Source organism: Magnolia sinica, chromosome 7 (assembly GCF_029962835.1).
Source record: "Magnolia sinica isolate HGM2019 chromosome 7, MsV1, whole genome shotgun sequence".
Taxonomy (NCBI): Eukaryota; Viridiplantae; Streptophyta; class Magnoliopsida; order Magnoliales; family Magnoliaceae; genus Magnolia; species Magnolia sinica.
The window spans coordinates 9,089,623-9,112,845 of record NC_080579.1 but is presented as its reverse complement, the minus strand read 5'-3'; the positions used below and the strand labels follow the sequence as shown (position 1 = coordinate 9,112,845).

The window sequence follows — 23,223 nt, the reverse complement described above, 5'->3', positions numbered from 1 at the left end:
TTGAAATGCGTAACGCTCAAATTGGCCGCGAGTCGGATGTCGAGCAATAAAGCTTCATATTCTGCTGTATTGTTCGAAGCTTGAAATCCAAGTCTGAAGGCATACTACATGTAGATTTGATTAGGAGTTTTCAGCACTATTCCTGCCCCACTTGTCGTAGAGTTGGAGAAGCCATCGACATATAGCTTCCAAGGGATTGGGTTGGGCGCTGACTCGGGAGAAACGGTCGTCGATTCTTCAGTAGGCTCGGTATTCTAAGTCATTGAATCTGCTCGTGGTGTCACTTCAGCAATGAAGTCGGCCACGGCTTGTCCCTTGATTGCTACTCTCGGCTTAAATTAAACATTGAATTCGTTGAGTTCAATTGCTTACTTCGTAAGTCGGCCTGAAGCTTCTGCTTTCTATAGAATCTGACGTAGTGGGAGGTCGGTCATAACGACAATGGTGTGAGCTTGGAAGTATGGCCAAAGTTGCTGCGAGGAAACTATTAGGACTAAGGCCACCTTTTCTAGAAGTGAATATCTTGTCTCTGCCAGTAATAGTGATTTACTAACATAATAAACCGGCAGCTGCTTTCCTTCGTGCTCCCGTATCAGTGTCGAGCTAACCGCTGCCTCGGACACCGCAAGATTCAACAACAGGGCTTCTTCCGGCTCGGGTTTCGATAAGAGAGGTAGAGATCCGAGATAAGATTTTAATTGCTAGAACACTGCTTCGCACTCTTCCGTCTAATCCACCATTTGTCGTCCCTTCAATTGTTTGAAGAACGGGAGACATTTATCTGTGGCTCGGGAGAGGAAACGGTTGAGTGCCGCTACTCGTCCAGTTAATCTTTATACGTCTTTTATAGTTTTCGGAGACTCCATGTTGAGTAATGCCTCAATTTTCTCTGGATTTGCCTCGATTCCTCGCTGGCTGACTAAAAATTCGAGAAACTTTCCAGAGCTCACACCAAAGGCACACTTGCTCGGGTTCAACTTCATCTGGAACTCGCGTAAGATCAGTAACATTTCTTCTAGGTCGGCTATATGGTCAGCCACGTGTATACTTTTGATGAGTATGTCGTCAATGTACACTTTCATGGTTCGACCGATCAACCAAGCAAAGATTTTGTTCACTAATCTTTGATATGTTGCTCTAGCATTTTTTAAACCAAACGGCTTCACTCGATAACAATAAAGACCTTTGTCGATAACAAATGTGGTCTTAGATTTATCAGACTGATGCATACCCTGAATAAGCATCCATAAAACTAAGTAGTTCTTGCCCCGTCGTGTTATCCACCAACTGATCGATCCTCGAAAGAGGAAAACTATCCTTTGGGCAAGCTTTATTTAGGTTGGTATAGTCAATACAGACACGTCACTTCCCATTGGCTTTCTTCACAAGTACAACGTTGGCTACCTATTCTGGGTAATATATCTCTTCTATGAATTTGGCTTTGAGGAGCTTGCTGACCTCTTCTTCAATGATAGCGTACCTTTCAGGGCCGAGTGGACTCGCTTCTGTCGGATCGGCCGGTAGGTTGGATCGATGTTGGGTCGGTGAGTGATTACTGATGGATCGATTCCCGGCATGTCTTTATGGCTCTATGCAAACACATCGGCGTATCGTCGGAGCAGGGCTATCAGGTTGTTTTTCAGTGGCGATCACAGATACAAGCCAATTTGTACCGTTTTAAATTTGTCAGTCTCGACCAAAGGTACTGAAACAAGGTCTTCCACCTGTTGCCCTCGTTTGTGAGTTTCGACTCGGGGATCCAGTGGCTCGATCATTGATACCTCGGTCGGGACTTTTACGGCTGTTGCGTAGCAGCGTCTTGCATCTTGCTGATCTCCTTTAACGACTCCCACTCCCGACTCAGTCGAGAATTTCATGGAGAGGTGGTATGTAGATACCACGGCTTAGAGGAGACTCAGAGAGGGTCAGCCAAGTATCACATTGTAAACGAACGACTGGTCGACTATCAGAAAGTCGACCATTATTGTCGCCTGATGCGGAGGGTTTCGAGCAGTAAGTGGCAGCGAGATGATACTTTCTGGGAGTATCTGTCCTCCCGAGAATCTGATAAATGGGGTACGCACCGACCGTAAGGTCGATCGTTCAACACCCATTTTGTCGAATGCCTGAGTGAACAACATGTCAGCAGATGATCTTGTGTCGACGAGTATGCGGAATACCTTTTGGTTTGTGATGGTTAGAGTGATAACTAATGCATCATCATGAGGATGATGGATGCCTCGAGCATCTTCATTGGTGAACGAGATACAATATTTTTCTTTCTTCTATTCCTTCGAAGGCCGAGCTATGATCATGATCTCGGACTCGGGTCGACTGATGTTCCTGACATGATTTTTTCGAGCATTATTTGAGTCGCCTTCGCCATGGGGACCACCGACAATAGTCCAGATTTCCTCTGTGGGTCGGTTGTCCCCCGAGCGTTTTTTCGCTGTCCCGGTTCTTTTGACGTATTCTCTGAGCCGGCCTTCTCGGATAAGCCTTTCGATCTCTTCATTTAAGTGATAACAATCACTCGAACTGTGACCATGATCACGATGGTAGTGGTAATATTTATCCTTATTCCACCGGTTCGGATTACTCCGAAGCTTATTCGGCCAACTGACAAATCCTTCACTCTTGATTTCCATCAGCACCTGCTCTTGAGGTTTATTAAGCAGGGTGTATGTAGAAAACCTTCGGTCGGGTCGCTTGCCCGACTTGTGTTCATCGCATGTTCGGTCGTCCTTACGCTTCTTTCCTCCTACCGAGTTAACTTTCCTTTTGGCTGACTCTTTGGCTGAGGTTTTTGCATTCTGGGCGGCCTTACGCAAGTTCCGTGTTTCCTCAGTGTCCACGTATTTATCTGACTGAGTCATGAATTCAGCCAAAGTCTTAGGTGGATTCTTGTCCAGGGATGCCAGAAACGGTTTATCCTTAATGCCTTGCATGATGGAATTGAGTGTCGTCTCCTCTGAATGTTTCCGAACTTGAAGTGATTCAAAGTTGAAACATTTGATGTAGTCTTTCAGTAGCTCTCCCTCCTTCTGAATTATATTGTTCAGATGCGCAGGGGGCTTCAACTTCTTCTTCCCACCAATGAAATTGGTGAGGAAGGCATTGCTGAGTTCTACGAAAGTGCTGAAGGACTTTGGTTTCAGCTGCTTGAGCCAAAGTCGGGCCACGTCAGCTAAGGTGAGGGAGAAAGCCCGGCACGTCACGACATCCGAGGCATCATGCAGTTTCATATACGTTCGGAAGCATTCGATGTGTTTAGTTGGGTCGGTTTTGCCTGTGAAAGGTGTAATATGCGGGAGGCGAAACCTTTCCAGCAGCCGAGCTTGCATCACTTCATCAACGAACGACAACGCTTTTGTTTCGGTCCTGGTTGAATATACATCCCGACTATGCCTCATGTCCGCCATCTCTTCTAGCACTTCTTTTTTAAAGTCTTGAAGGTCAGCTTTTCAATGCTCATTACTTTATGTCACCCCTTCAACCGGAGGCCAGCCACGCCTTCTCCGATTTATCTCGTGTTGGAGATCAGTGGGAGGTAGCACGACAGTCGCGAAATGAGCGGGCGCTGGCTCGGATGGCCCATGGGGCTGACTTGGTTGTGTTAGCAATCGCGAGGCAGTGGGCTAAAGGTCGGCAACTTGTTGCTGAACATTCATCGCCTGTTCTTGTTAAAGCTGCTGAGTCTGTTGATGGTGTATCTGCTCCAACATTTGTTTCATAACATTTATATCGACTTTGAGTTCCTGGACCTCCTAATCCAACCATCCATTTTCTCAATTCCGCTGGGTATTCCTAGTTAAGGCAGATGCTGCAGGACGAGCCGCGAAACCTTGTTGATCGTCAGGTTGGTTCTGAGCTCCCTGGGCCCCATCCAGACCTGATGGTCCAGCGTTATCGGCCTCGTTTTTTGTTCGGTAGAACTAGTACTTCTAGTTCTCACCATTAACGCTCACTTGACACTTCTGGATAGAGCCTGGAGAGCGACTTCTTGTACCGTTTCCCACAGACGGCGCTAAACTGTTGAGGCAAAAATCTGGTCCACCCTCTTTAGACCTTCGAGTACCTGCACAGGAAGAAGACAAAGGAGACCCTGGCTAGAGCAGGGGACCCTCCGATGCTAAAGTCAGGCTAGGAAACTGGGTCTTATAGTATTGAAGGGTTCGGAAAGAGAGTTTTTACGTACCTTTCACCCTTAGAGTGTCTCCCGTTTATAGGAGAGGGAGGATCCTGCCGTACAGGGATTCTCTCCCTAATATTAGGAGATTTGATTTGATTGTAATCTGCTTACGGATGCTTCCCAATCCCGAGATCCTCAGGATCGGGAGTTCTTTCACAAGATTTTCGGAACGGTATTTAAGCTTATACCGTTTCTTCCTCACTCGGCTCGGCCTTAACCGACTCAAGTAACAGACGAGTCTCGGCTGGTTACAAGGATAAAGTTTTTCGCCTCCTATCGGACAGAACAGGACCGACTTATGGCCGAAGTACTTTCTCAATCCGATAGCCGACACTATAACAGGCCTAATATGGGTCGGTTTTATAGTCGGTCAGGTAGCTTCTAGCGTTCTGGGTCTTAATCGACCCTTCTAGATGTTGCTGCCTCGTTAGTCGAGCCAACTTTATGCGTCTTATTTTGCCTATGGCTCCTGACTCTTAAGGTCTCGATCGGGATTCGTTTCCCAGAAATCCGAGTTAAGTCTCTCCTTTAGGCTTTGTCTCGTCTCGGTCCAACACGTTGCCTCGAACTCTCGGGTAGTACCAATAGAGTTGGTCCATTCCATAACCGGGTCTCCGGACTTAGTGTTTTTTCCCCAACAGAATTATTTCATATATTGAAAATGGACGATAAAATTAACTTCTATTTAATCAATGATTTGAAAGATTCAATATAATTAATTTCAGGGAGCCCTATCATATAAACGGTTTGGATCATTTAAAAGCTCCCAATTCCCTTAGTCGATGCCTCACATTGCACTACAACATGATATATTGGAGCAAACCTCTTGATATATAGTAAATGTCAAATGAGGTGTAGACTGATGTAATTAAGGGTTGTAAATGGCCCAAGCCGGCCCATCTACATTTGGGCCGGACCCGGTTTGTGCATGCCTTTTATATCCATATGATGAACTTGGGTTAGGTGTCTCACTTATTTTCAGCATTTATATGATTAAGATGTTTGAAATTTTCAGTTTATTAAGTATCCAAATTAATCTTTACTAAAAATATAAGTCCTTTTTTTTTCCCCATCCTACTCTTGCCCTGACAAATTTAAATGCTTAATGCATCTAGGTCAAGCTAAAAATTTCAGTTTATGTTGGAAAAATGTGTTGAAAATACCGGAAAATAAAATAAATTATTTTATTTCACCTGGCTAAATCACGTAAAATATAGTTGTCCTTAAAGCATGATTCGCCCCCTTATCAAATTGTTGATGGGTTATAAGCGAATTGCTTCCAGGATAAAACAAACCTGTTTGGATCCCGCGATCAACAATTACAAAGGGTCCACCTAGAAACAATTTCAACGCAGCGGGTCTTCTAGTAGAATCAAAATTGGGATGTGTTAACAGTATTTTAAAATGGAGATGCAATCCTTAGGATCTGATGGATGAGGAGAGATGTGAGTTTGGGATGATGAAATTTGAACTGGAATGGTCTAGTTTATATAGGCACCAGGGAGTGGACTGTTGCTAAGTGGCCATCAATGGTTCAGAACTTTTAAAAAATGTTTCTAACCGTTGATCATTAATTTCAATCGTTTTTGGTCGTTAGATCAGAAGATCTGACCGTTGGATCATCATAGTCTGTCTATTTTCGGACAGTTGTTACTTTCAAGGTAGCTAGCTGTTTTTAGAAACGGCTGACCTTTTTGAATTAATAATCAAACTGTTCTTAGTCGCCTATAAAGCCTTGACTCATTTCAGACCTATCGTACCTAGCCTCATACTAGACTACTCGCATTGTGATCGCACTGTCTTACGACGATTCGCGTAAGGTCGCGAGGGAGCGACCCCTCTGTAACACGATGCGCACGTACAAAGTGCAAAGTGTAAAGTACGCCAACTAGCGCTACTATAACCATACTGCTCAAGCCCACGCCCGAGCGCGCACATGCATAATTCGAGCGTCTCAATATCCAAAGCTCCAAGTAAGAATACTACACACAATTACACGTATAAACCTCAAATCTTCTCCTATTATTTTCGATGTAAGACAAAAGCACACATTGCAGTTTTTGATATGAAATTTCAAAAAAGCATTTTGGCGGCAAAATCTCAAATTTTTGAATATTTGATTTTTTTTTTTCCCCCCAAAAAACCACAAATCTCAATAGTTTATCCATGTCCTCTATCCATTTTTTTAAAGATCATCTTAGGTTGTGAGTTTAAAAATTAGGTACGTCTAATGCATAAGTAAACCACATCATGGGAAGCAGCGATGATAATGAAACTCATCATCGAAACCTTCCTAGGGGTCACTCTAATGTTTATTTGCCATCTAACCTGTTCATAAGGTCATATAGACTTGAATGAAGGGAAAACACAAATATCAAATTAATCCAAAACTTTTGCCGCTCACAAGAAGTTTTTATTGGTAAGAGTTCAATCCCTATTGTGTCTTCCACTTGAACTTTGGATCTACTTCATTTTTTAGATTATATCCAAAAATGATCTGAAAAAAAAATAGATGGATGGTGTAGATAAAACCCACACATCACGATGGACCCCATAGAGCCCTGTCATGCGGATTATCATCCAAGCAAGGGCAAGACGCAATCCGCTTCCCATCACTTAATGTTGAAGGCCGAATGCTTAAAATGGCAATTCATTAAAATTTATTTTTTAGTTTATCAAAGCTTGGGCTACCCCAGAACAAGTCGAATCTGTCGGAGCCCATATATTTTTAATACATATTTTATTTACATATATATTGCATATTATATTAATGACGTATTTTATTTACATATATATTGCATATTATATTAATGATAAGGTGTATATGTGAGCTCATCATTACGATGAACCCATGAGATAGATGAATGGAGCGTGCTAGAGGTGCTCGCCCGACGCTCTTAAAATGAGATTTTAGCCCTTTGGGTCGTTTGTGTGATAATGCACATAGGCAATGTAAGGTGTACATGAGTGATATATGATGATGCATGGTTGACTTGAATTAGAATTTTGATTATTATTTTCTTTTCTTTTTTACTTGGATGTAACTTGAGATTTCCATTTAAATTCCAATCTCTTAATTTTATTTCTACACATTTGGCATATGCAAGCGGTCAGGGGCTGGCTAGGCACAAACACAAACATTGCCATATGGGCTAGGTCGTGGTTAGTACTTTGGATTTTATTTTGGACATGGGCTAGGCTTAGGTCAGCCCCAAGAATTTTGGGTTGGGATTGGGCACCATGAAGTTCGACCTTGTCCAAACAACACTTTGAAATGTGATAGTCAACTACTATTCTCTATTAGTTTTGTCATTTTATCTATAAAAGGAATATTGACTTTGGGAAGATATATTGTAATTAAAAAAAATTGCATAGGCAGCTTTTTTTTTAGTACTTTGGACATGATGCGTGAGAGAGCAGATTAGGTGAGGCCTTTACCTGGGCCTCACCTTGATGTATGTATTTTATATTTATATTGTTTATTCATTTTGTGAGATTGTTTTAAGGCAAGCTAAAAATAAAAATCCAAATCTCAAGTGAACCATATTGTACGGAACAACGGTGATTGAATGCTTTACCACTTTTGAATGCTTTACCATTAAAAACTTCTTAGAGCTCAACGTAATGTTTCCATGATGTTTTATTAGGCGCCATTCAACATATATATATATATAGGGAAAAGGTACCTCACGATTAGCTTCCGTGAGGTTGAGCTGTGTGGGCCCCACCACGATGCATGTCGACTATCAACACCGTGCATTTGATGGGTACCCTCTAAATTATGGGATATCCCAAAAATCAGCCGTATAAGGAACTCAGGTGGGTCATACCATCTAAAATCATGTGAAACACCGTTAAAACATATAAAAGCACTTGGTGGGGCCCACCTGAGTTTTGAATGCTGCTGAAACTTGGTCTGAACCCTCATGCAAGTGGGACACACATAATCGATGGGCTGGATTTGCAAACCACATCTCGGTGGGCCCAAAAAATGGATTATGAATGTTTTAATGGTGCACGGCCCCTCCCCACTTCTGTATGTGGTGTGGCCCACACAAGTCACGGATTAACTTGATTTTTGAGATCTAGGTCCACGATGGAATGGTGCATCTGACTTATGGGTTAGATGTTAAACGTATCACGGGGGGCCCACACAGCTCGACCTCATGGGATGGACTCGTGAGGTCGAGTCGCATAGTACCTTTTCCCATATATATATATATCCCAATGCTTAACTACACAAGTTCTCACGTTCATGTGAGAATTTTTTGAAAACTCATTACATGTGATGTGAGCTCAAAATATGAATGGTCCATGTGATGCTGCACCTCGTAAAACCCTCATGGCTCAATTTTTGTCTTGATCCAAAACTTTGGTAGGCCATGGTAAAAAAAAAAATAGTTTCCTTCCTTGATTTGTATCTTTCTTTGCTATGGCTCATTGGTGTCTTGGATGAGACTTAAAATTAATTCATAGGAGATTTCATGAGATACTGCATCACATGGATTGTTCGAATTTTAGGCCCATGACACATGTGGAAAGGTACGCAGGTGAACATGAACATGCCTCTCTCTCTCTCTCTCTCTCTCTCTCTCTCTCTCTCTCCACGGTAACAGCCACCACTAATCGGCTACATACCCTGAGTATGCAGGGGCGTAGACATTCTACATGTGCTATAGATGCATTCAACTTAAATTGTGCAAGAAATTGCAAATAGTAAAAATATCAAAATTGCATTGTTCTAACCATCTTTTCCTTTTCTTTTCTTTTTACACACGCACACACACCCCCACACACTCACACTAGTGGAATTTTACCACCTATGCATACTCAGAACCCTTGATCGGGTGTTGAAACTCCTGAGAGTCTACCACCCGAGCAAGAGTAAGGATCCCATTGTTCTAACCATCTATCCCTATGATTCATGGACACTTTTATGCTGAAATAGGACCATTGGATATTTTTCATTTCAACCATCAAATAAATGTACACTATTTTATAAGTTGAGATACATAAGTTTGATGGTTTCAATTTGAAGTTTTTTAATTCCACATGTACAACTTTTCAGTACTTGCATATCATCCTTCACACTTTGCCAGAGTATCGAAGTTTTCTCTGTGAAGAAATTCTGGGTAATTCTGGCAAAGGGAGGTTGACAAGGTGAACTGTGGTATAAGTGCAAACCAGGCAGAAGGATGTGAAATCCATGCCAATCATTAGGTGGGCCCACCATATTTATTAGGTCTTCTTTTTAGATAAGGCTAATCCTCTAATAAAGTAGACATTATTTTTCCCTTTAAGTGGACAGCTAGAAAATCACCACCAACATTTTTTAATGTACATGTGTGGCCCACCTCATGAGTGTACTGACCTGTATTGCAAAAGGGATTGTTTATTTAGAGATCCACCTAGTGTGTGATGAAAAGCTCACACGTATGCAACATTATCATGTGTTGCGATTCTACTTTTTAGTATCTCCTCAAGCTAATCTTTGCTCATTTGGCAACTTGTATTTAGAATTCATTTGAATCGAAATGATAATTAGACTGTAATCTAAGTGATTTAAAATCTTCAATCATATTTGATAGATTGTAATTGAAATAGTATGGAATCTAAAAATTGTGTTTGATAGCTTAAAATTGCAACGTTTCAAAAGCTGGTGACAATGACAATAACTACAAATGAGAGTGTTGTGCACCTATTGGAATCAATGATAGACAGTGACCATGCTGAAATCAATGACACGTTCCAGCATTCGACCCATCTTTCAACAAGTGGAAAGGAGTCGCAACAAGCATTAATGATGGCTAAGATACAGTTATTATTATTAGTTATTTTTATTATTATATTTTTGCTTTTATCACTATTAGAGTTGAGCATCGAGTCAAGTCAGATCGAGTTAGAGCTGACCCGATTTGATCCAGTTTTGAAATAGGCCTGACTTGAACTTGACCCGACTTGGTACTGAGTCCAGCATGCCTAACCTGATCCGAGTCTACTTTTGGCCTGGACTAATCTAGACTGAGTCCGACCTAATCACAAATACCAAGTCGAGTCGAGTCGACGCCGAGTTGGGTTGAGTCGGTGCCGAGTTGAGTCAGGTGTAACACGTATCCACAGGCTAATATCACAATTCAAAGCCTAAGTGCACTTGACAGAATTGCAACATCTCCATCAACTATATGGCATCTCATATCTGAAACGCCATATCTAAGTTTTTTTTAAATATATATGTACAAGTTGAATTTCGGATCGATTCGAGTCGAATCAGTAGGTGGATTTCAAGTTGAGACGAGTTGAGTTACTAGGTGACCTAAACTCAACTCAATTTGAGTTCGGATTGGACGAAGTCAACTCAGTTCAGATTGACTCACCCACTTGGTTCGGATTGAGCCAGATCTAAAGCCCAACTCTAATCACTGTCGAGGTTAAGATTAGGTTGCTAGATTTGACTGATACTAGAATTAGTTGGAAATTAGACCAGGATATAAGGTGCCTGTGCTGAGAGAGAGGGTTTGCATCGGTGAATAAAGAGCCATTGAAGGGGAATCATCACCCGAAAATGAGGATTTAGATTACACTGCAATTTAGATACACCCAATTCTCTCTCTCTCTCTCTCTACAAATTCCTCACATTCTACCCTACCATTAAAAGAGTCATGCAGAAGAAAAGGATAACCATCAACATGGTTCAAGGTACAAGTATGGCCCACTTGATGAGTGGATCAAACTTAACTTTGGTTCTAGGTGATTTTCAATGGTATGGATAAAATTTTGAATGGCACAGATTTCATAAAACATGACACATAGGCAGTCATACACTTGTTATCATCCAACTAGTTATAACTTTCATTAATGATATGAAAAAGCTTATTATTTATCTCAAAGATTATTTATTTCACTAATTACTATAGTAATCTAAAGGAAGTATGCATTGATTACAAATTAGTTCATGTATCTCTCAAAATATTTGCGTTTGACAGTTGATTTTCTTGTTAGGTTTGTTAGGATAAAATTATTAATGATGACATTTTTCATTATTTTAATATTAAATTATTATTATAATATATATTGATGTGGCTGTTTGGATTTAAAAATTTTATAATAATGTCATGAAAAAGTATAATAAATACAAATTATTTTGCACAAGAAAATCTCTTTAATAAAATTGTAATGATAACACTTTTTCTTTATATTAGTAAAGTAATTACCAAAACAAAAAGGTTATCCGCATGTTTAGGTAGCTAGACCACTTGAATGGGTGGCATGAACAAGTGCGGGCCCCCCATTGAATAGTCGCAACCCGAGCATCCCACCTCGATGCAGTTTGGCGAGTGACCCCATAACATCCTACTAGCTCATGCCGAACGTCTATAGGCCCTATTTTAATTTTTATTGACATCGTGCATCTTTTGTTTTGTTCAACTTACTTTAAGGCATGATTAAAAAAGGAAAAAAAAAAAGAAATAGATCTAAATCTTAGGTAGACCACACAACAGTGATGATTAAATGTTTACCATTGAAAACCTTTGAGCGCCTCGGGAAATTTTGAATCAAGTTGATATTTGTATTTTCCCTTTATTTAGGTATGCCTGACCTTATCATTAGATTTCAAGGCAAATACACGTTATAGTAAACCCTATGGAAGCTTTTAATGGTGGATATTCAATCAACAATGTTTTCATGTGGTGTGGTTCACCTAAGATTTGGATCTGCTTCATTTTTTGGGCTCATGCCTTAAAATGAGCTGAAAAAAGCAGATGAACAGCATGAATAAAACGCATACCTCATGGTAGGTGGGCCAGAGATCTTTGACATCAGCTATCTAGTTGGTGTTGGGTCACTAGCCAAACCACGTACGTACCTCTTTAAAATGAATTTGATAGCCTTGACGCTTGACATCGATCATTCCCTTTACGTGAAGCCCACGCGATGGACACTGCTGGTTGAGAAAAACATTGATACTCTTGCGGTGCGTGATGGATGATACACACGCACTAAGAATTTGCCTATGTGGCATACAACTGTTTCAATTAGAACTGTCCAAATTATGGGTCCCAGTTTAGATCTATCATTAACTAAAATTAAAGCTTATTTCATTATCTGGCCATCAAATTGGTGGACATTTATTAGACGGTTAAAAATTAAAAAATCCAAATGATCAGGTATTAGAATTATTCAACCAATCTGATTTTAGGATTGTAACTCATCTAGAGCAGGCTCCACAATCTGTTCGGTTTCATTTTAGCTACTATATGCCACGTGTACAACATCTAAGTGCCTGCATATCGACTATCGTTCTCTGTCAGAGTATCATATGACTTACCTTTCTTGGCAGTGGGCACAACCATAGGGAATTCTCGCTGTAGTGAATCTTATATCCATCCAACCAATGGCTGAAGATCAATTTATAGAAAGTGGGTCCCACTTTTCCCACTAATACGAGGGGGTTCAGTTGTCCCATCAACTTTTCGACGGTTACAGCGATAAGATTATAGCATTCAACTATAACAAAACTCCAATGTGGTAGTTAAACCGACGTAACTGTCTTGTTTTGGGTTGGTTTGGTTTGGTTGGTTTCGTTATGGCGACCAGCTCCATTGGGACGGATTACGTGAGGGCTGGGTAACATCTCAGTCGTTGAGGTCCTGACTGTGGGGCTCACCTTGATGTGTTTGTTGTATATCCACACCGTTCATCAAAAAATTTAGATCATTTTAGGACATGGTTCCAAAAATGAAGTGGATCTAAATATAAGGTGGACCACACTATAGAAAACAGTAGTCATTGAAAAGGTCACCATTAAAAAATTCACAGGGCCCACTGTAATGTTTATCTTCCATCCAACCTAATTAAAGGTCATAAATACCTGAATGAAGTAAATTGATCTAAAAATTGTGTGGCCCCAAAAAAATTTAATGGTGGGAATTTGATCTCTAATGTGTGGTCCACTTGACAATTGGATCTACTTCATTTTTGGTACCATCATATAAAATGAGATGGAAAAACTAATGGACGGCGTGGATATACAATACATACATCAAAGTGGTCAGGGCCTCACCCACTTGGTGACACCTAGACCTCACCTAATCCGCTCCCCTCGACTGACCAACCGGAGACAACGGCCGTCCCATGGGTAGAAAGGGCAGTTATTCAATACACTGACCGGGTATTACGCTTGATACGCAGGCATTTAGAAACGTTACACGTGGTATATATGAACTCAATTTTAAACCGACTAAAGTATGGAAATCTGTAAGTTATGTTCTGAAAAATAGATTGATGGAACAATCCTAACCTCTGATCCGTGGACACTCGCTTTTTGAAATAAGACCATTGGATTTATTTTTTTTCCTTCCAATAAATGGCCAGCAATCTAAAAATTAGACCACCATATAAGAATGATATTTTTTTTTCATGAAATATCTAAACTGTTACCCATGATTTGGACGGTTTATTTTGAAATAATAGCATGCCGTGAGTGCATTTTTTCATTAATATATAACCGCCATCCATCACACTTTGCATGCGAGTATCAAGGTATTTGCCTAACTTAAAGCTGAGCACGCGATGACTCGACTCATCTAACTCCTTCAGGCATGACTCAATCCGAATTGAGTAGGTGAGTTGATCCAAATTGAGTAGACTTTGTCCAATTCAAACTCAAACCAAGTCAAGTTCGAGTCACCCAATAACTCAATGGACTTGACTCAACTCAAAATCTAACTCAGTACTGATTTGACTCAATTCAAAACTTGACTAGTGTATGTACACACACTGTGTGTGTATAAACTTAGATTTAATGTTTTAGATCTAAGATGTCGTGTAGTTGATCCAAACTGAGTAGGTGAGTTGATCCAAATTGAGTAGACTTTGTCCAATTCAAACTCAAACCAAGTCAAGTTCGAGTCACCCAATAACTCAATGGACTTGACTCAACTCAAAATCCAACTCAGTATTGATTTGACTCAATTCAAAACTTGACTAGTGTATGTACACACACACGTGTGTGTATGTATAAACTTAGATTTAATGTTTTAGATCTAAGATGTCGTGTAGTTGATCCAAACTGAGTAGGTGAGTTGATTCAAATTGAGTAGACTTTGTCCAATTCAAACTCAAACCGAGTCAAGTTCGAGTCACCCAATAACTCAATGGACTTGACTCAACTCAAAATCCAACTCAGTACTGATTTGACTCAATTCAAAACTTGACTAGTGTATGTACACACACGTATTTGTGTGTGTGTATAAACTTAGATTAAATGTTTTAGATCTAAGATGCCGTGTAGTTGATGAAGAGGCTACAATTCTGATAAGTGAACTTAGGTTTTGAGTTGTGATTTCAACCCACGGATAACCGCTACGCCTAACCCAACTTGGTACGGATTCAACCCAACCTGGTACTTGTAATTGGGTTGGATTTGGTCCGGAATAGTCCAGGCTAGACCTAGATTCGGATTGGGTCAGGCATGCTGGAATTGCTACCGAGTCCGGGTCAAGTGTATTTCAAAACCATATCGAGTCTGGTCAACCCTAACTCGGTCCAACTCGACTCGATGCCCAACTCTATTTCTGTTCATAGGAATCCATGAAACCCTTAAAATGACAATTCTGCCCTGCAATTATTTTCTTTAATTAGGTGATATTAATTATCAACCATCCATGAATTTGAGTGGACTGATTGGATCATGTACAGAGTACAGTCGATTGCAGGTTAGCTTAAGATCCAACCCTTCTCTGGGGGGCAATGGGTCTCATGTGGGGGACATCCAAGCCGTACAGAAAGAGGGCCCTGACACCAAGATCAGATAGGCCAAAATCCAGCAAGTGGCCTCATCGGACGTCTACGACAGCAATGGATGGCTTAATTAGACCGGCTGATGGTCTAACTCAACATGCTTTGGGGCCCACTAGTGGGTAGACCAGCTTGATTTGCAGCAACTGATTATCATGGTGGGGCCCACCTTTTTGAACGGCTTGGATTTCCTGCACACGTGACACATTTGCACTTACACGTGTGACAGGTTGTAACTTGCTCTCACCTACAAACAGCTGTAAGTGAATGATTACTCTCAAATGGGTGGAGGACAGATATTACCAATGATTGCTTTTCTACTACAAACAGGCCCACCCAGGTTATTGCACTGGGCCTGGGCCTGAGCCATCACAAACTGGCCCACCCATGGATTGCTGACTCTTATGAGCCGACTCGGATCTGGTTGCCTTCAATCCAATTTAGCACCATGAGTCACCTTACACCCAACTCACCAACCTAAAGGCAGGTCAAGACGACTCGAATCGAGTCGATGAGTCACAAAACCATGGGCCAACTGCAGCCTTGAGAGAAACTCACTTGTGGGTGACTAGTTCTCCTCTTGTGGTTTAGGCAACAAAGTGATCATATTATCCTTACTAAGATCTCAAGGGTATATGTGTCTTTTTTCCCAATGGCCCACACCCTTGGATCTTCCCATCATTTCAAACCGGTCATTTTTTTTTTTTGCGTTAGCTTGTTAGTACACCCACTGTCAGTTCACACTTCACTGTTAGCCACCACCACTAGGGAATCGATACCAAGACCTCAGTGTTGAAACGATGTATCTTTCACTCGGTCTACCACTTGAGCTATGGATCAGGGTGTATCTAAACTCTCTACCTTATCAAAAGCTCTCTCAATTGAATTTTGAATTTCGAGAGAAAAGAGATTCGAAAATGAGATATACAATTAGAAATATTCCGAAGGAAAATTGTGTGGGATCTACTCACAAGTGGGCCCCATGGGCCCATATCTAATAACCCATGGTTGACATATCTTTCATCGTGTGAAAAAGCAAATAGTAATTTATCCATAGAGCTAATGTAAAATTACATTTATACATAGAGACCTTTGTTACACCAAGGCTCCCAAACCTTGTGATTGGAAACATAAACTAGAAAAGAAAAGACATTTTAACGAGCCGTTTGGCCGCATCATTGCATTGAATTGCAATAATTAGTTAAATAGATCTAAAGTGACTAAATTAATATACATTCCTTAATATTCATAGCTAGGTACGAATAACATTCCTCTCATCCCCAACTTGAAATTAACATAATTACAATCTAGAGTATTATAACTTCACATGATCATTTTGATCATTTGCACTTTAGTTAACTAATTACTGTGATTCAATTCACTAGTGCATCCAAATACATCATTGAATTGAATTGCAATAATTAGTTGAATAGATAGGAAAACAACCAAATTGCAATTATTCATTTTCGATCTAGTTTGCTAGTAACATAATTGCAATTTAGTCTTTTCCACTTAAATTAACTAATTGTTGCAATTCAATTCAATGGCGCATCCAAACGCAAACACCACAATCTTAGGAGGGAGACCCAAATTCCTCTTTGGAATTGTATCCCATGCAAACAAAAAGGCCCGGTTTGTATGGCGCCGCGGTTTTCTTCTTCTCCTTTGCCATCTTTTCTTTGCATTTAGTCTCATGGAAAGGCTCCAAAACAGGACTCTTAGCATCCTCTTTCTTTCTCAAGGGATCAGTATGATCTCTTAACTTGTCTTTCGATTGAACCCGGCCTTGCGATGCACTTCTAAATAAGAAATTCTTGATCCTTTCCCTCTTGGAGCCCTCTGGAAACGATCGCCACCGTTTAGTAACCTTGGCCGACGGCCCATCTATGTCCGTCGCAAGCCTAGGAACCGGGTCCAATCTCGTGGGCAAGACGGACCTCGCAGAAGCGGACCTCTCGGGCCTAGTGGGCCCTTTAGTACAAGATAAGGGACCCACCTCTTTATTTTGGCAATGGACCCCTCTAGTGAGCTCGTCGTCTAAATAATAGGTCCTCGATGTGGTATGCGATTGTGTCCTTCGATAAGTAGTTTGTGGGTCCTTTTCTATCTCCTCTTTCGTAACATATTCTAGAGCCACCTTGAAAGGATCAAATTCATTGGGCTTGAAATTGCGTCCCGAAAAGGGCACACATTGTGCCATGCCTGACAACTTGGTGGAAGAAATGGTGGAAGAAATACTCGCGCTCGAACTATTAACAAATTGAAGGCGGGGTGGAGGTTTTAAAGGAAGGACTTTACCATTTCTAAAAAGCTCATCGGCGTAAGCCATGGTTGGAACATCTTTTACTTGATGTTGGTCTCGCTTCTGGTGTTGCTTTTGTCGATGTAGTTGTTCTTCGAACCTTTGAGAGGTTCCAAATTCAAAATCAATAGTATCCTGATTACTTTTCATGCATTTAGGTGTGTTGAGATCCAACTCCCAAGGAGGAACCGTCGTTAACCCCCTCGTTGGACTACACGGCGCACTATAGAAGCAAGGTGGACCATTGAAGCTAACCCCACTTGGGCTTGAAGGTGCACTTACATAAGGTGTGGAGGAATTGCTTTCCAAGTGAAAATCCATCGCATGGCTTGGGCTCTTGAGTGTAAAAAATTCCATGTCCAAAGAGGACTTGAAGGACAAAAGATTTCTACTTTGATGGTTTTTTTTTGGAAGGAGATTGTGTGTGACCTTACAAAAAATGAGAGGCCACACTTATATAGCAATCTCCCTTTCCTTACTAAACTAGGATTCAATGGTTCATTAATATAATATATTTTCAAGATAAACACTATTAGAAGAAGTATTCTACGACGGATTTTGACCGTCGAAAGTGAGTCAAATCATTGCTAGCTTGATCTTGACGGTCCACATGGATATGGTGGGCCATCATGTCATGAAAGTGACAAATTTATGTGTTGATTATGACATGCACTATCGTGTCTACTACGACGACGAAAATTATGGATTATGAATTTTAAATTGTCCTTAGTTTAGTATGGGAGTTTTATTAAGGGAGCTTTGTTAAGCCCACGTGTGTATAAGGATGCTCATCTACTCGCCAGAATATGGGTCTACTAGGGACATGTGCAAGATCTAAACCATCCATCAAGTGGGTCCCAATACATCGATGCTGCATCATAAAAATCAGGCTAGTTAACTTATCGGCTACAGCGTAATGTTCTAAACAAATCAAGGGCTTAGAAAACTTGTAATAGTTTTCTTAAGCTGTCCACTTTCTTTGAAAAGTGCAGCCAACTTGATGAGTGGTCTAACCCAATTAACTGGCTAGAGAATCTACACAGTGAGGTCCACCTAAATGACGGCTTAGATCTTACACACATGTGACAGATTGGCACACATGTTGGCATTGCACAGCCATTCATATGACCATTTTTTTGTCTTTGATGAAAGCTTGACTGTATTTTTTTATTAATTTTTTTTATTTTGAGTAAAAATACTCTTTTAGGTGCATTTACAAAGTAATATCATTTACTGGTCCAATCAAGCTATATCCTGCTACTTGGAAAAATGAGTCAAAGGAAAAGGGAATTTTACAAAATGCCACCCGTTTTCATGCATGATTAGACAAAACCACACACATTTACAAATATATATATATATATATATATATATATATATATATATATATATATATATATATATATATATATATATATATATATCGAGGGTCTTTTTATTTTACTACTCTCCATCAAATTCAAGCAACGCCTATTACCCTATTTTTAAAAATTACTAAAATTGTTTTAAGAAGAGATCATATCTTTGCATATATATGGAACGGTCAATATTGTTGTCCACCTATTTTTGAACGGTCCAAGAGGCTATTCAATATTTTGGAGGGATCTAGATAGCTGCCAATGCACTCTAAAACAGTTTGGATAGTTGTCTACTTACTTTAGACGGTCCAACTTAGCAATAATTTCATCTTGAACGGTTTAGATCGTTGTTTACCTTCTTGGACTGCTCCAAATCACTGTCCATGGTTACTAATTGTTACGGGTATTTTCATTATTTTCAGAAATACACCAATGTGAATTTGACGAAAATTAGGGGTGTACACAAACCGAGCTATCTCAGTTAGCTCGCTCGACTTGACTCAAAAAAGCTCAATTCGACTTGGTTCAATGCTGAATTTGAGCCGAGCTGAGCTGGTTTTTTTTAGCTCGAACCTAACTTGAATTGAACTCGAATTGAACCAGTTCGGTGACTCGATTACTTTGATATTGATGTTGCTCACCAAGTGTCTGATGAAATGACTCAACGAAGTGTGGTTGGTGGCAAAGAAGGTATGTATATAAAATCACTGCTGTTGTTTTACATACAGTGATATTTTGAAGGTGTAGTACATGTGTTTGTGAAAATGCTACACAGGTGAACTTGGCTCGATCTTTGCTCGAACTAGCCCGAGCTGGGTCAACTGGTGGCTGAGCCAAGTCGAGGCCAGTTTGACTCGGTTCGACCTGATGTACACCCTTAATGAAAATTAGTAAACTAAAGAAGCCATTTAAGTAGTTTTGTCTAATTAATTCAAAAAATGGGTGGCATTTGAGGTAGGCCACACCACGTGAATCCAGAGGATCTAGGCTTCATTTTATATTATTACCTTTATTGTGGCCCACACCACATGAATTTAGAGGATCTAGGCTTCATTTTATATTATTACCTTTATTGTGGCCCACCTAAGTTCTAGATAAACTTGACTTTTGGGTTTTAGGGCGACCATGAGGGGCCCACATGGTGGAACTTGATGGAGGAAAAGTCCTAAATTACATCTCCATGTATTTATAATTAGGAGAAATGACAGCCTCCTCACCTTCCCCAAAGCTTTTCCATGACACATGGATACCTGAATCATCAATCCCCGCGGTCCATTCAATAGTACTGTTTGGATCAAGCCATGGTCCAAAATTCACACTAATAAGATGATCCTAACCCTTTAAATGAGGCCAATTTGTTAGTACCGTCCGTTTTTATGAGCCATAGATCAGACGATTAGAATCATGAAATGAAACCAAAGTTAATTTGGAATCATAAGAAATAAAAAGTGGGATTTATCGGATAGATTTTTCAAAATAATGATTGGAGCTACTTTATTTTTCTACTCAATCTGGACTGTTCATTTTCTACATTATTGGTCGGAGGTTTAGGATCATCCAATGGCCGTGATTTTTTGCACGATGGGCTGCACCTACTTATATTAATGAATTAACGGTCCAGATCGACCATTGATCATTCAACAAAGGTAGGGACGTTAGCATTACCCTATAATTAAATAAAGGATGAAACAAAAATCTGATTTTTCATCTAACACGATTATTAATCAGGTTAGATCCAGATCCGATTAATTCGGATCGAATACCTCAGTTATGCTCAGATCTCGGTGCCCAATCCATAGACATGTCTTATTAATTAGAAGAATTATCGGGTCCTATCGGGTCTGAGTTAGAGTCAACTCAGACTCGGTCAATCCGTTCCAGTTCGTCACCCTCAACTCGTCTGGGTTCGTGTTTTGGTGATGATGACCGTTAATTTGATGGACCCCACGGGGGCGGCTCAACATTTTTGGGGGCCTTAGGCAAGTCATAAAAATGAGGCCTATTAGTTTAATTTTTTTTTTAATTAATAAATTCAAAATTAAATTATAAATTTGTTTCTTGTCTTTTTAGATGCAAAATTACTAATTAAACTTTTATATTTAAGTTTACCCAATAAAGCAATTTTGATAGATAAACTTGTTAAACCGTTTAATCTATCTTGAGACATAATTGTTCGTAAATAATTTTTTATAATCTTAGTTTTGAAAATTTTCTTTCTGTAGATGCAACTGTAACAGATATGATAAGTAGTATTCTATATGCAATAAAATAATTTGAAAAATAATTTAATTCTTTTATTAGATTAATTATTTCAATTGGAGTATTAATTTCTATTTTTGCAACTTTTTTTAAAATTTTTAATTCCGAAAATAAATTCAAACCGTTAGAAAAATGAAGTTAGAATTTAACTTTAAAAAATAATATTAGAATTTAATTTTTTGAGAACTTTATTAGCAATAAAGTAGGTAGTTGTGGTCCCAGGTTTCAGGAGAAGAATTTATTGAAAATGATGTTATTTTGAAAAGAGACGATAGAGTTAAACTGTTATTATTAATAGTACTAGTTTTTAGAATTTGTTTTTTATTTTCAATTTTAAATTTGTAAACTAATTTTTAAATGTTCTTATTTTGTAAGCCTTTCAATAAGTTTTATTTCAAAAAAATTTGGCTTTTTTTTTCTTCTTCTTAATTTTAATTTTAATTTTACTATAATATAGTCATAATTAAAAAATTTTAATTTTGCTATAATATAGAGCTTTCATAATTAGGGGGCTTTAGGCAATTGCCTCACCCGCCTACCCCTTTGAGCTGCCCCTGGACCCCACTGCAGATGGTAATGTCTTAGAATGGTTATAGCCAACGGATTTACATACAACAGCTGTCCACATTCTCGTGGGAAGAAAAAAGCTCACTAGGGTGACTTTTGGGACTGAACATTTCAACCTTGGAAACTTCTCAGGCATCTCCCCATCAATGTTGGGGCCCACCAAATGACTAGTTTGGATCCTGATGGGGCCCACATGTCCAAAAATGCCCCAGATGAGAAAATCCCAGCCACCCTTTCGACTGTTGGCCCTTCCATGATCCGACCTTATAGATGGCCCAGATCACGAGGAAAATCGTTTCTCGATTATACAGGCTAAAAATCTTGCCATTGTTTCTAATATGGACGGTGAGGATTGATACATGGCCCATGATTTTTAGATTTATGTTTGAAGTAAAATATCAGAAAGTCTTTGAGCAGTTAATGGGCATTTGGTCTAGTGGTATGATTCTCGCTTAGGGTGCGAGAGGTCCCGAGTTCAATTCTCGGAATGCCCCTTTTTAAAAAAATCTTTTTTGGGAAATGTGGATTGAGGCCCATGATTCAATGGCTGAGATCAACTTATCCCAGACACTTTTTTTTTTTTGACCTTTGATTCAGTTGGGAAATGTGGGTTGAGGTCCATGATTCGATGGCTGAGATCAACTTATCTCAGACACAGTCCAACCCAATCCAGTAACAGGCTGGCAATTGCACGGGCAGGGCTGGATGGTCGGGTTTGTCCCTATCCGATTAGGAGGTGGGCCCTGGCTTGTGATAGAGTCCCAGATGGGCCATGGTCTTTATTGTTCTAATTTTGAAGACAGATCTTCGTCTGATAGCTAGAGCTTGGACCCGACCCAAAAACAGGCTCGTTAATGATGGACCCGAATCAAAGATCCAATCACTAAGATGGCCGGACTAAAACCCGACTTTTTTTTCTCATTAAAAATTTTGGGCCGTTGATCCTCACCTGGCCCATCGATCATGCCCCCAATAATCTATAACGGCTAAAAATCCTAACCACTAAAATTTGATTTTTGTGATTGGATCCGTACCATTGTAGTTTCATTATCTATTTTCAAGCTACAAATTTAAATTTAATGGTTAAGATCGTCCCATCGATGATTGACACGTGGTCCATCCATAGTGGGACCCAACAAACCAGTACTGATCATGGACCACTGCATCCTTCTTAACCTCAACTTGTAGGTCACTGATTGAAGGATCAGCATGCTTCCACGTCGGCATCCAGAACTCATTATCTGATTCAATCTGGTCCATTGGATCCGTTTGCTATAACAACAATGGTATTTACTGTCCCTTCAAATGGGCCCAATTTTGCTTTTGTTGCACTCAGGATCGATGATCCTAACCATGTATTTGTGTAGCTAAATGCAGATCGTCCGATAGGAAATCTTCTACAATGCACACTAGACTCAGGCAAGGCAATGTAGAGGATAATCCTATCCGCATGATTATTGGACCATAGGCTATCTAAACATGGATAGTGTCAATTATCAGACTATCTCTGCGTGTGGGCCCCATGGTTCCTGGGCCCTCATATATGTATACATATCGCCCGAGTCAGGGCTAACTCATTATCGAACCAGACGGAGTCCGAGTCGACTCGGATGCGTCGCATCAGACAGGTGGGCCGAGCATGTGGGCCATGCCTTCCAACGTCTTGAATTTTCTCGGCCTGGGCAGGCCATCAACAGCCTCTCGTTTAGAGGACAGATTCGATTGGATGACGTTGAGCTGGGCCTATT

General features: G+C 40.1%; 1 protein-coding gene and 1 non-coding gene across 2 annotated transcripts; one reads left to right on the top strand and one right to left on the bottom strand.

Annotated features, from left to right (window-relative positions):
• Window positions 1-16,395: 16,395 nt before the first annotated feature.
• LOC131251951 (uncharacterized) lies at window positions 16,396-17,490 on the bottom strand. Its single transcript, XM_058252933.1, has one exon. It carries the CDS (start codon window positions 17,439-17,441, stop codon window positions 16,563-16,565), a length of 879 nt encoding a protein of 292 aa, XP_058108916.1. The 5' UTR covers window positions 17,442-17,490; the 3' UTR covers window positions 16,396-16,562.
• A 4,407-nt stretch (window positions 17,491-21,897) lies between these two features.
• On the top strand, window positions 21,898-21,969 carry TRNAP-AGG (transfer RNA proline (anticodon AGG)). The gene has a single exon. It is a non-coding gene; the product is annotated as a tRNA-Pro (tRNA).
• The last annotated feature ends 1,254 nt before the right edge of the window (window positions 21,970-23,223 follow it).

Excerpts from the sequence above, each read along its gene's own strand:
- LOC131251951 (XM_058252933.1), bottom strand. The coding sequence starts at position 17,441 with ATGAAAAGTAATCAGGATACTATTGATTTTGAATTTGGAACCTCTCAA.